Raw genomic sequence first — 14,206 nt, forward strand, 5'->3', positions numbered from 1 at the left:
CAAAATTATATATATTTGTGATTATGATATATTTAAATTAAATATATAAATATTTTACAGATATTTATATATGAATAAAATTAATTAAAATGTTAAGGAAATTTATAATCGGAATAAATAATGTAACAGATAAAATATTATATATAGTATATATCAAAAAAATATTATATACTCGTACAATATGCATTTAAATTTAAATAGAATTTACTCTTTTATAACTAATAGAAAACCATTATAACTAATAGAAAAGAATTGTTCAAACAATTTTCGTCTGATATAATATGCTGAGCTTTTTTGAGCTCAAATTGCAATTTTTATTATTGTGGGATTAGCGGTGAAATCTCGTTTATTACATATGATTTCGCGTCATTCGCGTTGGAGAAAACCACGTTGGAGAAAACCACCATCGCAATAATCTTTAACGACTATAGCAATAAACACGTTGTATAAAACAACGTGTATAAAACCGCAAATAGAAATTTTACATATTAAAGACATCCTCGTGTGCAGATGACCGTACAAAAAATATTTCAAAAATATAGAAAGTTTTAGACAAAATATCGACAATAAAAATATAAGAATAATAAACTTGTATAATTATAAATCTCGTAATATAAAAATCAATTCGACACAAAGGAAATAAAGAAATCGATAAAAAAGTTAGGAAAAAATGAAAGACTCTTTTTTTCTTTTGAATCAGTACGAAAACCCTACGGAACTCGATGCGCCATTAATGCGCGACGATACTAGGAAAAGAGAAACGATAACAAAAATGCACTCGAGTGGAGAACACTGTCGAGCAATATATCACCTTGTGAAGAGTGCAATGATATATCGTACCATAGGCAGCGATAGGTATGTACGGTAGTATTGTCGGTGATTTATCGATTTGACCATAATTCTAATTATAAAGCGTTTTAATTTTAAAAATACAAGCGTTTACATTAAGTTATATATTTACGTTCTAATGAAATATTAATAATAAAATAATAGCGATTGTACATTTGGATCGGTATTACTGAACTTACGATATCATCTCCGAAAATAGATGTATTTGAAAACGGTAGCCAGTTTATTTAAACAATTTAAAAAATTGAAAATTTTATTATACGTAATATGTAACATTCAACAAAATATAAACAATGTATGCATTCAAACAATTTCATCGTCTGTATCATGTTATTAAAAATACATTGATTGTAAAAAATACAACATCAAACACAATACGATCAAAGCGTTTGAATTTCATAGTTTATAAATATACATTTATATCAGTCATTCTGCTATTTTAATATAAATCTTTAATAAAGATTTAAAATTCAGAAAATAAATGTCATCTATTTTATTTATTTATCAATTACATTATTCTATAATATGCTTATGATTGTTTTTCTTGATTATTAACTTTGTCTTTGTATTTAATTATGCCTTATATGTGCTTTAAATATAAAATAATTCTTCATTTTCATGTATATTTATCTAATAATATAATATAAAGTAAAGTAATGTAATTTTTTATGAAATATAAAAACTGTAAAACACTATCTCTCTGACTTATAATATTTTCATAAATAACATATTTATAAATAAGTGATTAGCAAAGCAGCTTATTTTTACGCGATTTTTGAGAATAACTATGTTTAATAATTTTGTAATTTGGATATTTTTTAGTGTTGATGCTACAGTTGGATCTTAGAATCAGCATTCATAGCAATTGAAGAATCGAGCAATTGAAAAGCTTACTCGAAATGTCCCACGAGACGCTGAACGCGAGTAAAAGGATTCGATCTATCGTTTGAACTATCGAAATGCTATGAAAGCGACAAGTGAAAAGTACGTCTGTACTTTAAAATTCCTGCTTTACTATTGATCAAATGCTTTTAAATATATTGCTGCAATCACAAAATAATCCATCGTGAAATGCATTTTTGAAACGTCTTTAATTTACCATATTTATTGAGTTAAATTGTATAATAAATTAAATATTGTAAATTAGGTATTGTAAATTAAGCACATCTCATTTACTTTGCATTTTTCTAAGAAAAATCGCAGGTAGAATGTTGTGAAATATTCTATTATTATCATTTTTATTTTAACTTTGAAAAAGACATTTACGTCCTCTTTTGCACGCATTTATATTTTATATTCTGCAAAACTTATTTTTACTTATACTTTTTGCACTGCATGCTTTATGCCACTTTGAAGCTCGTAAATCTTGTTTTCAAAGACATTAAATGCAGAGATATTTTTCGTTTTATTAACTGGACAATTCACTAATTTTTTGCGCATTTAGCTGGAACCTTGGTCAGTTTCCCGAGCGAAAAATTTTTCGCGAGGTCCTGAACGCTGTTGTTGCTACGGATAGAAACGAAAAATCCCACATAGAACGGTCCAGGATGAAGAATGAAAAACTAGTCACGAATGGGGCTTAATAAAGCGCCGTCGACGGTAAAACACGTCGGTAAAGAGGGTTGTTAAAAAAGAGAACCACGTACGAACACACACATACACATATACATCAATCGACCTGCAAGAGTGAATGCGGTTGCTGATCCAGTTAATTAACACCTTATGAGGAAAAGCATGACTTGAAGACAGATGAAGTAATAAAAAAATGAAAGAGGATAGAAATTATGATTGCAGCAAAAATACGGAGAATTTACAATGACGATTCTACATTATTCATATGACATCTTATTATGCCAAAAAAAGATAAATAGCGTGTAAATATTTAAAATAATTAGTGTGAATAATTTATATAACTGCAAAAAAATCAAAGAAATAGAAATTTAAAGAAAGAAGGGAGAAATAGATTTCATTTATATTAAAAAAAAAAGAAGAGCATGTTAAAAATAAGATAAAAGGAATATAAAATTAAAAAGGAGATGAGCGATAAAAATAAACCGAGTATTTTTAGGAGATTATATACAGCGAACGATATATTTTTATGCGCAGACTTTAACATTACATGTAGGAGACACTGTGTAATAATAGTAAAATCGTTTAAAGTTGATGATCAAGTGGAGGATAATTAGATATATAATATTATAATCATATTACTGAGAAGAAAAGAAAAAAGTCCCAAAACATCTAAATTTTGTTTAATTATATATGTTTTACTTATATTATTATTTTTCTGTATTGGCTTAAAAATTAGCCAATTCAATTAAAATTTAATTATTACATTATTATAAATAATTTTATTAAAAATGTATAATTTTTCATATCTTATTTTTGATTTTCAATTTATGACTTGGAATATTTAAAAACATCAATGACAAATATGTGTTCAATATTTAAAGTTTTTTTTTATATTATCGTTGAATTCAAATTTCGATGCTTAATATGATTGACTATTAAGAACCTAATATCGACTTGATATTACGATCGCGAGATACGGGAATGTCGGCCGCGTTTATTAGCATCTTGATCGCGGAAGGAAGTTTAAGTAGGTCGCGTTTCATGACGGCTAGAATATAGAACATACGGAAGAAGGTCACGAACCAACCCTAAAACACATCCAACCGAGCTCTGGAGTACGTATAGAAATTTAACCCCGTTTTCGGGTTGAAACAGCATGCATATAGCAGTAACTGATTTATCGAATATTTACGAAACGATATTCAGCTACAGGCTTCGCAACCATCGTGGATTTTATCGTGACAGATTCACAGTTATGCCTCGCTCTCGAAATCACCAGTCATCTCACGCGCGACCCTCAAATTTTTATAAATATTGATCTTTTCGCGAATGAAGAGAAATATAAAAAAGTCGAAAAAATGCACTCGATGCATTGCCGAGCATTATTATGTCGCGTTAGTTCTCTCTTTGAGAATAAAAATTGTCGATTGCCAAATTTTTCAAATGTATTTTTAAATTTTAAAATTGTGTTGTGACCCCAAAAAAATATAACGTTACTTTATCAGGAAATATTTATAAAGATGAATAAGGTAAAATCGAATATCGTCGACATTTTTTTTATATCCGTACACACTTGACATTTTTTTATTAATAATTATAAAATATATATAGCATCTCTCTTTTTCTTTATTGTCTGCAAAAAAATTGAAAAAAAAATAATAAATATTATTATTTTATTCATTGGAGTCATCGAATACAATCAATAATCTTATTAAAGATATATGTATAAAATTATAATTTTAGAATCAAATGATATTATATATTAGAACGTAACGCTAAAAGTTTTCAAAAATTTTCAAATTAGTCCCAAACTGAGTATTACATCTGGCAGACGTGGATAACATAATTAACGTCTAGACACAGGCAGGGATTTCGTAGGATAAAACTAAAGGATTATCCTTCCCATTAACACCTGCTACGACCGACTTCCTTCTCGTTATCTCCTTCCGAAGCTCCCGTTTACTTCCAGAGAGCTTAAAGTCCTCTCGATTATTCCGGAACTTAGATGGCGTATTTATTAAATTAAACACAGTTCTCATCGTTAGAAGTTTCGTTGAAGCAATTAATAAGATTTCTAAAATTTCAATATTATACTCTATCAGGTTCCAAATAAATAAAGTTTTCGTGTATAGTGAGGCGATATTATGCTTTACTTAATAATAATTACGATATAATTGCGCGGCAAGAACTTTATCATAAACACTGTCAAAACATTTCCCATTAAAATTTGTTAATTAAGTCACGTATTCTGCGTTCTTCTTATCTAATTATCGTATCGTAATTGCACTTTAGGTTGCACGAAAAGAGTTTATTCTGAAATTTTAATTGACAACCCTCTGTTCGAAATCCGCAGCGCAGGATTCTTAAAACGTCTTCCTCGAAGGAAGCATTTAAAGCACGATAGAGAGAAGTTATGAGTGAGTAATACTAGAAAGTTACGAAAGCTTTCCTACAACCAGAGTTGCCTACAGCGGAACGAAGTTATTGCATAACTTAAAATCTTACTTCTTGCTAATAATGAGAGGCTTTGCGTACAGTATCCTAGAACTAGTACTGAGAATTCGACATGTGTATATGTTGCTCTTCAAATCTCTACTCGTCATATTAACTTATTCAAACATTTTCATAAGATTTCATAGGATTTCTCGATCATGAGATAAACAAAGAGATAGATTTCGAGAAGAATATACTTTATGTAATTGTATCAGTGATAATAATTTCAAGCAATTATCTCGAAAGAAATTACCTCGATTAATATCTTTCAATTCAAAGTGAGAATTAAGAGTATTCGTCGAGAGTATTACGAAAAATATTTATATAAATCGAAATATCGATATTGAATTCTATAGAAATTGAAATTATCGTTATAGCGCGTCATTTTACTTATAATGTCATAATTTACTTTATATTATATTTAATTTATTATATTTAATTTATTTTACTTATAATGTCATAATGAATGCGAGTCCGGAATTAACGCGAGATATATTAAAAACAAAGATAATTTTATTATATTTAAAATGAGAATTGATCACCTATATATTTATCTCTGTCAGACGTTCATTGTTCGTCTATTCATTTCAAGACAGTTTAAGAATTACTGAAGATTATGATATTTCTAATCGTGCTAAAACCGATTTATCTTTCGTAATAATTTATTAATTATTTTTCTTTGTTTAGAGATAATAAAAGAGTAACTAAACTTAATTAAATTTATTCATTCTTTATCTTTTATTATTTCTAAATAAAGATTAAATAAATTGATTTATTCAACCTTTCTTTAGAATCGTAATTGATGCAAAAATATACGATGATGCACAATTATACGATGCTATGTAAAAGAATAACATATATATAAAGTATTAAATATGTAATAATATTGAGATAGTGGTAGAAAAATAAGGAATAAAAGAGATAATTTAAATTAAAGTTTAAATTGTAAATAATTGTAGAAAAAAACTCAAGTTATATAATTGTGAGGTAAATTTAAAAAGATATTTTGCTCGAGCGAGATCTCTTTTCTAGCCCGAGCAAACGTAGCCCGTAAAATTACATCTTAAATTCAGACAATTAAAAGCGATGCATATAGAAACGTTGGCAACGCCATGAAAAGGGTTTTCTTATAACGTGTAATGATGCAGTTTTAAAACTTTAAAGCACTTTCGACACCTGCCTTTAAAATGCAGTCCGTTTGACAGGATGCAATTGTAACACAAACGGCAGGCAACTGTGCAGTTTATGCAAAGCGCCTTTTCTGCTGAAAATTTCGCGCAATCATACCCACGCATTTAAAAGCCAGCGAGACAAATATTTGCGAAACATTCGTACTGAGCAAAATATTCGTCACGGGAAGACGTAATTAAAACGTGATGTAAATTCATGTGCATACCGACGTTTATATTATGCGGCAAAAAACAACGGGAACAATTTATCGTCAATGCGAGCAGTATGGACTGCCGTAAATTATCAAGAATAATTTATTATTGCGAGTTTATGATATTCACGTTTCAAGGTAGTAACATGTATATAACATTGTATATAATGTAATGCAAAGGGGTGCAATTCGGTAACAATGTAAGAAAAATACATAATAATATAATTACATAAATATATAAATTTATTATACATAATCAACTTTATTGTGTTTATATGTTTATTTTTCATATAATTATTATTAAATTTATATTTATATTTATCTTTCTTATCATGATGTAATTCTATATGCATTGCTATTTGCTCATTAGAAAAGAAAATTTCGCAATAACCGCTTAAAATGCAATTAGTTCGAATTGTGTGAATATGAAATTAATTTAAAATTAGTTTTAAATTAATTTCATATTCATATAATTCGAATTTTTATTAATTGCATTTTTCCAATATATCAATATATTATCGTGACGCTGTCGTGAATGTTTTAGTGAATATTTTATGCTGCAATTTTTACGAAAGGTAAGAAAGCGAAAGATATCCGACCAATTTCAACAAATATCCGTGTAATTATATATTTTATTCTCCACGCACACGATTCGTCAATTTTCGAAGAAACATTAATAATTTTAATTTAGAAATGTTGACATCGAGACAGAAAGCAGGTGAAATGATTTACAAGCGATGCATACGAATCGGCCCTATACAGCATCATTCGAATAACTCAGTATCGGATTTGTGATCGCGATATACCATTTGCGTTGGCAATATGTACATACATATATACGCACATACAAATAAACATCATAATGATAATAGTTAATCGTGGAATCACATAGACATTTGCACTTCGCATCAAACTGTGCCCAATTGAAGCAACTCAAAGTTATTCCGATATATATATATATATATATATATATATATATATATATTTATATATAATGATATTTATATGATTCTGTATTTAAAAATTAATCAGTTATTTCTTTTACGATTTAATTAAAAATATTTTAATATAATTTCGAATTTTAAAAAATTCAATTAAAATGTCTATCATATAAATGTTTATCAATATCATTCAATTTCAATATAATTTTAAAAATTTAGATAACAGATTTTGTTTAAAAAAGATAGAAAAAATAGGGATGTAAATTTAATCAATTAATTTATAAAAATTGATAGATTAAATGAATGATAATGTATAAATTTAGAAATAATTATGCCAAAAAGTATTTCGATTTTTTATTATTGGATATAATATATTTTAATTATTGAATATCCAGAAAAAAAAATATATATATATATATATATATATTTTTTTTTTTCTGGATATTCAATAATTAAAATATATAATATCCAATAATAAAAAATCGAAATACTTTTTGGCATAATTATTTCTAAATTTATTATATATAATTTATTATATGTGTATATATATATATATATATATATATATATATATATATTGGATAATGATAGTTTCATGCAACAAAATATTTTTATCAAAATTTGATCTTGTCAAATTTATGTATTACAACATTTTCTTCTTAACAATTACTCAATATTTAACAATTTTTAATATAATATTGGCGATTTGGTTTTTAATATTTCAATATGAAGGCATTTCAATTACTCGGAAAAATTTAATCTTTAATTGGAGCTCCGTTATTTTGTCATTTCATAGAGAATCTATTGAATTTTGCGAATGTACCACACGCGACCAATTGAGCACGGAAGACTTTAATTATAACAGGCAGAGACAAGATTCGATTAGCATGCACCGGGACGCGACTTGGATCACGCCAATTATTTCATGTTCGATTATTCGACATAGTCCGAAGACATGTCGTACATAAATTAACAAAACACTATTGTTATAGCACGTTATTTATCAACTCGATTATTCATCAACAATTTGATTAACTTTTATTATCATAAAGTAACTCTGTAAAATAATAGAAGAAATAAATGTCGAAAGAAAATTGGAGGAGTATAGTAAAGTGTTTGCATTATTAATAATTTTCCATTCCAGCAGAAATAATTTAATTTTATGATGAATAACTTTAAAGAAATTATTTATTTTTCTTTGATACATCAAAAATTTATTCAATTTGCGTTATTTTATTTTGGTCTATCATATTTTACCTATCAAATTTCCGATTTATTTAAAAGTTGATTTTTTACTCGGGAAGGTAGACTGTATTTTGTTAATTAATGTTCATGCTAGCAAACTGCTTTTGCGAACTGAGGTTTTAATAAAGCCTACTGAACGGGGCTCAAATGGCTTACGGTTTATGAATAATGAATGACAAGTCACTGCTCGCCCGCTCCTTAATTGAGGATCCAACGGATCTCTACAGATTGCCGGATAATATTGCAGATTATAAATAACCAGTCAGATTTTTAATTTATTTTGTAATTAAGAATAATCTTAAGAAAAAAAAGCGCGGCCGAAACCGATAAACGAAGGTTAAAGATTTCGATTTTCAACGTAAATGTCAGTAAAATGTTGAGTTTAATTCTGTATGCACGCACCACCTGCTAATTGGGTTATGCAAAACAGCTGTTACTCTATGGCCATGTAATGTTCGCCACTGGATTCGCTTTTCGTAGGACCAACGCGAAATTCCGGAAATTTTCACGGAGTTGCCGCCGGGGACTTTGATACATACTTTCGGGAACGCCCGAACCATCAAAGAATGTAATTTACTAACCATGCAGCTATGCGAAATCGTGATGTTGTCGATTATGAATTTGCATTTTGATTGACATTTCGGTAGCGCGGAAAATATAATTTTGATAACTAAGTAATATAATATTATCGTGGATACTATTTTGTTAATCAATACCAGATAAAACCACTATCCAAATTACAATAATATCCAAGTTAGAATGATACAAACAGGAAATAAACAAGTTTCCAGATAATAGAACAATTAAACAATCTTACATCTAATCTTATACGATATAATTAATTTTCCAAAGAAATAGTAGATGCTTAAAGAATTAATAATAAAAAAATTAATAATTTTTTTCAAGTTATGCATATTATTCAATCTGTTTAAGTTAAACTATTTTTGTAAATTCTTTAACCATCTTCTTTAACCATTTAATGCCTTGAATGCGAGCGAGGAAGCAAAGCTTCGAGTTTGGAAAGTAAACATTGCTTGAAATATTCCTGTTTCGATAGGAGAAGAGATGTTGCACGGCAACAACAATCTGTTTGAGTAATAAAATGTTCGAATAGCAGAACACTTGGATAGTAAAACATAAAATAGAGATTCGAATAACGGTGATTTGAATTGCAATCGATACTTTTATTACCATATACGCGTAACGGAATCTTTTTTTAAACGAATATAGGGCACAGGCAATTCGACAAGAAATAAAATTTCAAAAAAAATCACGCGCTCTATACCTATTATACACGATTAAAATCTCGCATATGCTCTACCAACACGGCAATTCGCACGCAACGAATTTAACTGTAACGTATCACGATGTCGTGCGCAGAGAAGGATTTTTATCGGCGTTATTAAATCGCGCGCCACAAAATTTATTTGCATGAGAAATAAATCGTCATTCAATGTAATTCATCAAACTGACTGTTCATAAAGTAACGAAGTGAACGCGCATATGTATGTACATACGCATCGTTTATTGCGTTTCATCCAACCCCTGGGACGCGGTTACATTGACAAAATACTCGAGTGTGCTTTTGCTTTTGATTGCTTGTCTTGCTGCTCGACTGTGTCGAGCATCTGTTAAAAAAATTTATTTTCGAGAACCTAATAAATCACTCTTATTGTTAATAAAAATGTGACTTTTAATTGGATATATATATATTTAATGTCCTTATCTTTCCTACATATAATAAAAAATCTATATCCTGTATATAATAAAAAATTCAATTTTTGTAGAAGTCGAAAACTCGATAAACACTTTATCGAAAGTAATATTTGTAATATTTGTTTACATTGCGTTAGCAATTTTCAACAAACAATTGTTGTGAAGTATTGCTTTATGAAGTAATGCGTTTTATGATTGGAATGATAGGAAAGATTTAAAATACAAACAGACTTACCCTTCATGCCGAGTGATGATCGCACCTTTCCTCGATGCTCCTCTTATGGTTTATTTTTCGTTAGACAAGCACCGCGTTGTCGATGTCCAAGAGGTGATTTTGAGATACCGATGCGCGTAATTTTACTTTTAACATGAAAGATGCGGAGGAAGGCGAGCAACTCGAACCACGAGCTTCACAAACATATTTCAGCACTTTCTGTAAGCAATAATATAAATTGTTATTAATATAGATTATGATTAGAATGTGATAAAATAAATACATTACTATTAAAGCACAAATTTATAAACTGTAATATACTTGAAAAGTGAATATAATGTAATAACATATAAATTGCTGGAAGTAATATAAACTTTCATTTACGAATAAATTTTCAAACGATAATATACAAAATAATATTGGAAACGTTTACATGTACATTTACATGTACAAACATATGTATAAATCAAAAGAGTTTAATAATAAATGTTGCTAAAATTCTTTATTGTTACAGTTAAGTATTTGAGCCGAAACCAATAACAAAACAATGAGTAATGAATTTCAAAATTATATTGTAGAGTAATGAATGTAGTAATGAATTTCAAAATTATATTAAAATACATTGATAATTTAATAGCATTTAATAAGGTATGTATTACATGCGTTTTATTACTTAAAGCAATATTATTTTCGAAATATTATTTTCTATACATATATCCTATACACATATTCCTTTTTAATCTACTTATAATCTATATCGTTTACAGTATCGTTTTGATATCAATGCGACCCATATTACTAGAATTATGAACTTTTCTAAATGTCAGATCGAAATCATATTGATATATATAAGGTAAAATTGCGAGAGCGTAGTTTTTTGTAATATGTGCGTGTCGTATCGTGTCGTAGCGTGGAAATCGAGGTTGAAACGATACGATAAGCACTGCTTCGGAAATAATAGACTTTGTTATATTTAATAGAATGAACATGTATATATATATATATATATATATATATATATATATATATGCATGTGTGTATGTATTATTCAATAAAATATAAAAAAAACTCTCAAACATCTCTCATTGTACCTCTGAAACTAAACAATTATTTTTTGAAATATTTATACATCGGTTATGTGTATATACGAATAATACTCGGCATTTTACAAAATTTCCCTTGAAACTAGCAGTATTTAGTTTTATCAATCATCACTTCAAAGTCTAAAAAAAAGAATCTTCTAATTATTTTAAGCGTTACATGAAATTTTACGATTCTGCAGAATTTCGAATTTGTATTCTGTTCTTTGAGATATCCTATTGATATATTCATAAATATCATAATTTCGGTTCCATCTTTCATACAGGTCTAAATTGGAGAGTTTATTCGATTTTTCCAAAAGCCAAGAGGTAAAGTAGTAAAAATTTTACTCTTTGTCCGCGAAGAGAAAAATTTCCCTCTCGGGAGTCGGCAGCGTCTGCCACTGATAAGTAGGCAGAGGAAGAGAACTCCATCGAGATTCTCCCTTTGTTTTCCTTTTTCCACAATGCTTCGCGAAATTTACGAGGATTACGTCGAGTCATTTTCGAGTTTTCCGCCGGGACGTAAAGCCGCCTCGTAAATTGGGATATTGTCCTCGAATTCCGCTTTCCGAAAAGCAATGGCGAAGGTAAAATCTAACGCGGCCGAGTAGCTTTACGGAAGAGCGTTATCGAATTTACGCGTCTCTTATCCCTTCATAAGGGACGACAGGGGAGAATCGTAAAGAAAAATGCCTATAATATCGTGACGATGATGCCATAAATTTTGTTTAACGTTCGTTTATATGGTCGCCTTCATGTGCATACGTATATTCATCGACAATGCAAAGTGCATTGTAAACGAATCTTACGGCTACTCGCCTCGCATATAACCCCCCCGTGTACATAAAACAGAATGTGCAAACTTTTTTCAAGTCTACATCGCAAACGTCGGCACGTTCTGTGCCACCCTCGTAAAGGGTGGAGGGTCGGCTTGTTGCAAGAATCGCAAGCGGCAAGTTCGGTTGCATCGCTTCTATCCTGCTGTCGTGGCGTATTTATGCGTTTGCCGAAGAAATTTTGTCGCCCACAACATACCGACGAAAATGCGAAGTAAGCTGGATACCGCAAATAGCCGAATGGCAAAAAAAGTAAGACGAAAACTGACCGATATTCGATTACGAAATATAACGCGCGCACCCACGATAACAGGAGCAGCGAGGATGAATGAAAACAGATAAACGAAAGGAAGAGGAAAAGGAAGACGTGGAGGAAGAGATCGTGCGAGACTCCATAAGAGACGCGTTTATAAACTCGGCACGGAACAGCGTTATCGTACAATAGACAAGACAACGGTCAAGACACGGAAAAGTCGAGCGACGATGAGAGTTCACGGAAAACGGGTTGGCAAATTTATGGAACATGCCGGCTCCTACCAAAGTTGGAGATTTATCGGACTGATAGTTACAAGAGCGAAACGGCGACGACGCCGGTGCACACGCTCGAAAACTTCTCTACCCCCCTCCCTGTAAAAATATTTTCACCCGAGAGACGGAGCGAAGCACACAAGCAAAAGTCCCGGAATGAAAAAGAAACGGTCCCGAGCAAGACAGAGATGTCGATGCTGCGGTCAAGACGTCGAAAAGTTGACAGACGAGAGTTTGTCGACATGAGATTTATGGATTATCGCTCGAGCGTTCGAGATTTATCGAGCAAACCAAACGCGGAGTTGTTGAGAAGAAGTTTTCGTCAAGAACGAAACTGCACGCTCGACGAAAACACTTTAGATGTGAGAAAAGCGGAAAAAAAAAACCGCAATACCTTTCGTCTGACGTAAGCACAATTTTGCGTGAAAAAGAAGCTGTAATAAGTAGTAAACGGCGTTTCAACCGCGATGTTATTTCAAGAAAAGAATCGAACCTCCGCGAATCAAGAAAAGTCACAAGGATTTATGCGCATGCGGCAACAAAGAAGTTTTATGTAGTAAAAATGTCAAAGTTTGAAATTTACCGAATTCAAAAGAAAGGAAGAGAGGGGGTATCTTTACTTCGTATCGTACTTTCTTTCGCGTGGAAACAGTATTTTGGAGCAACGAAAAAAGAGACGAGATCCTACAGATTCGAGCAAACACGACTTTCGTGCCATTGTTCCTATCGCAAAATGTGACCCGGAAAAAAAAATAAAACTTGGAAAGATTTACAATAGCGATTGTGGAGAAATTTCGCGGTGAATCTGCCGAAGCTCGCGATTTATCGAAGTAGAAATAAAAGGATCAACGGTACTGATCCTTGAGAATCCTACAATTGTCTGTAGCATATGCCTTTGACCTTTGTCTTAGAATCCGTAGATGTTTAAGTAGGGAAAAAAAGAAGTTCAACAAATATTTTCAGACAAGGAACAAGACTCGCAATAATATTATTCTCGTCAAAGATTTTCTTTGCAGATAATGTAGATTATAGGATTTAAGAAAAAGAGAGAACGTGAGTTTTACATGAATAAAAATCGTCTTTTAGACGATGCTTTACTCGAATTTTACGAATATTTTATATTTAGATCTCTCTTTAAAATAATCTCTCTTTATAATAGATCTCTCTTTAAAATAATAATTCAATAAAGTATAACAATATGTTTGGTTAATATTTTTCAAATATTTGCATTTGAAAATCTTATTTGACGAAGATATTATTTTCTCTTTGCATTCATAAGAGCGTCAGGAGGACTCATCTTCAAATATAATGATATAAGGATGTATTTTCAAGTATAGAAGGATTTCTGG

At 30.2% G+C, this 14,206-nt stretch overlaps 1 protein-coding gene across 2 annotated transcripts in view; it reads right to left on the minus strand.

Moving 5' to 3' along the window:
- The window catches only part of LOC105251046, a 134,619-nt gene that overhangs the window by 113,998 nt on the left and 6,415 nt on the right, over positions 1–14,206 (minus strand). For both annotated transcript variants that reach the window (XM_011257553.3, XM_025409090.1), the window contains exon 3: positions 10,433–10,630. In XM_011257553.3, the coding sequence (XP_011255855.1) occupies positions 10,433–10,439 (7 nt within the window). In that variant the 5' untranslated portion in view covers positions 10,440–10,630. The remainder of the gene's footprint in view (positions 1–10,432; positions 10,631–14,206) is intronic.

This window comes from Camponotus floridanus, unplaced genomic scaffold (genome assembly GCF_003227725.1).
Source record: "Camponotus floridanus strain SB8 unplaced genomic scaffold, Cflo_v7.5 scaffold24, whole genome shotgun sequence".
In the NCBI taxonomy this organism is placed as follows: Eukaryota; Metazoa; Arthropoda; class Insecta; order Hymenoptera; family Formicidae; genus Camponotus; species Camponotus floridanus.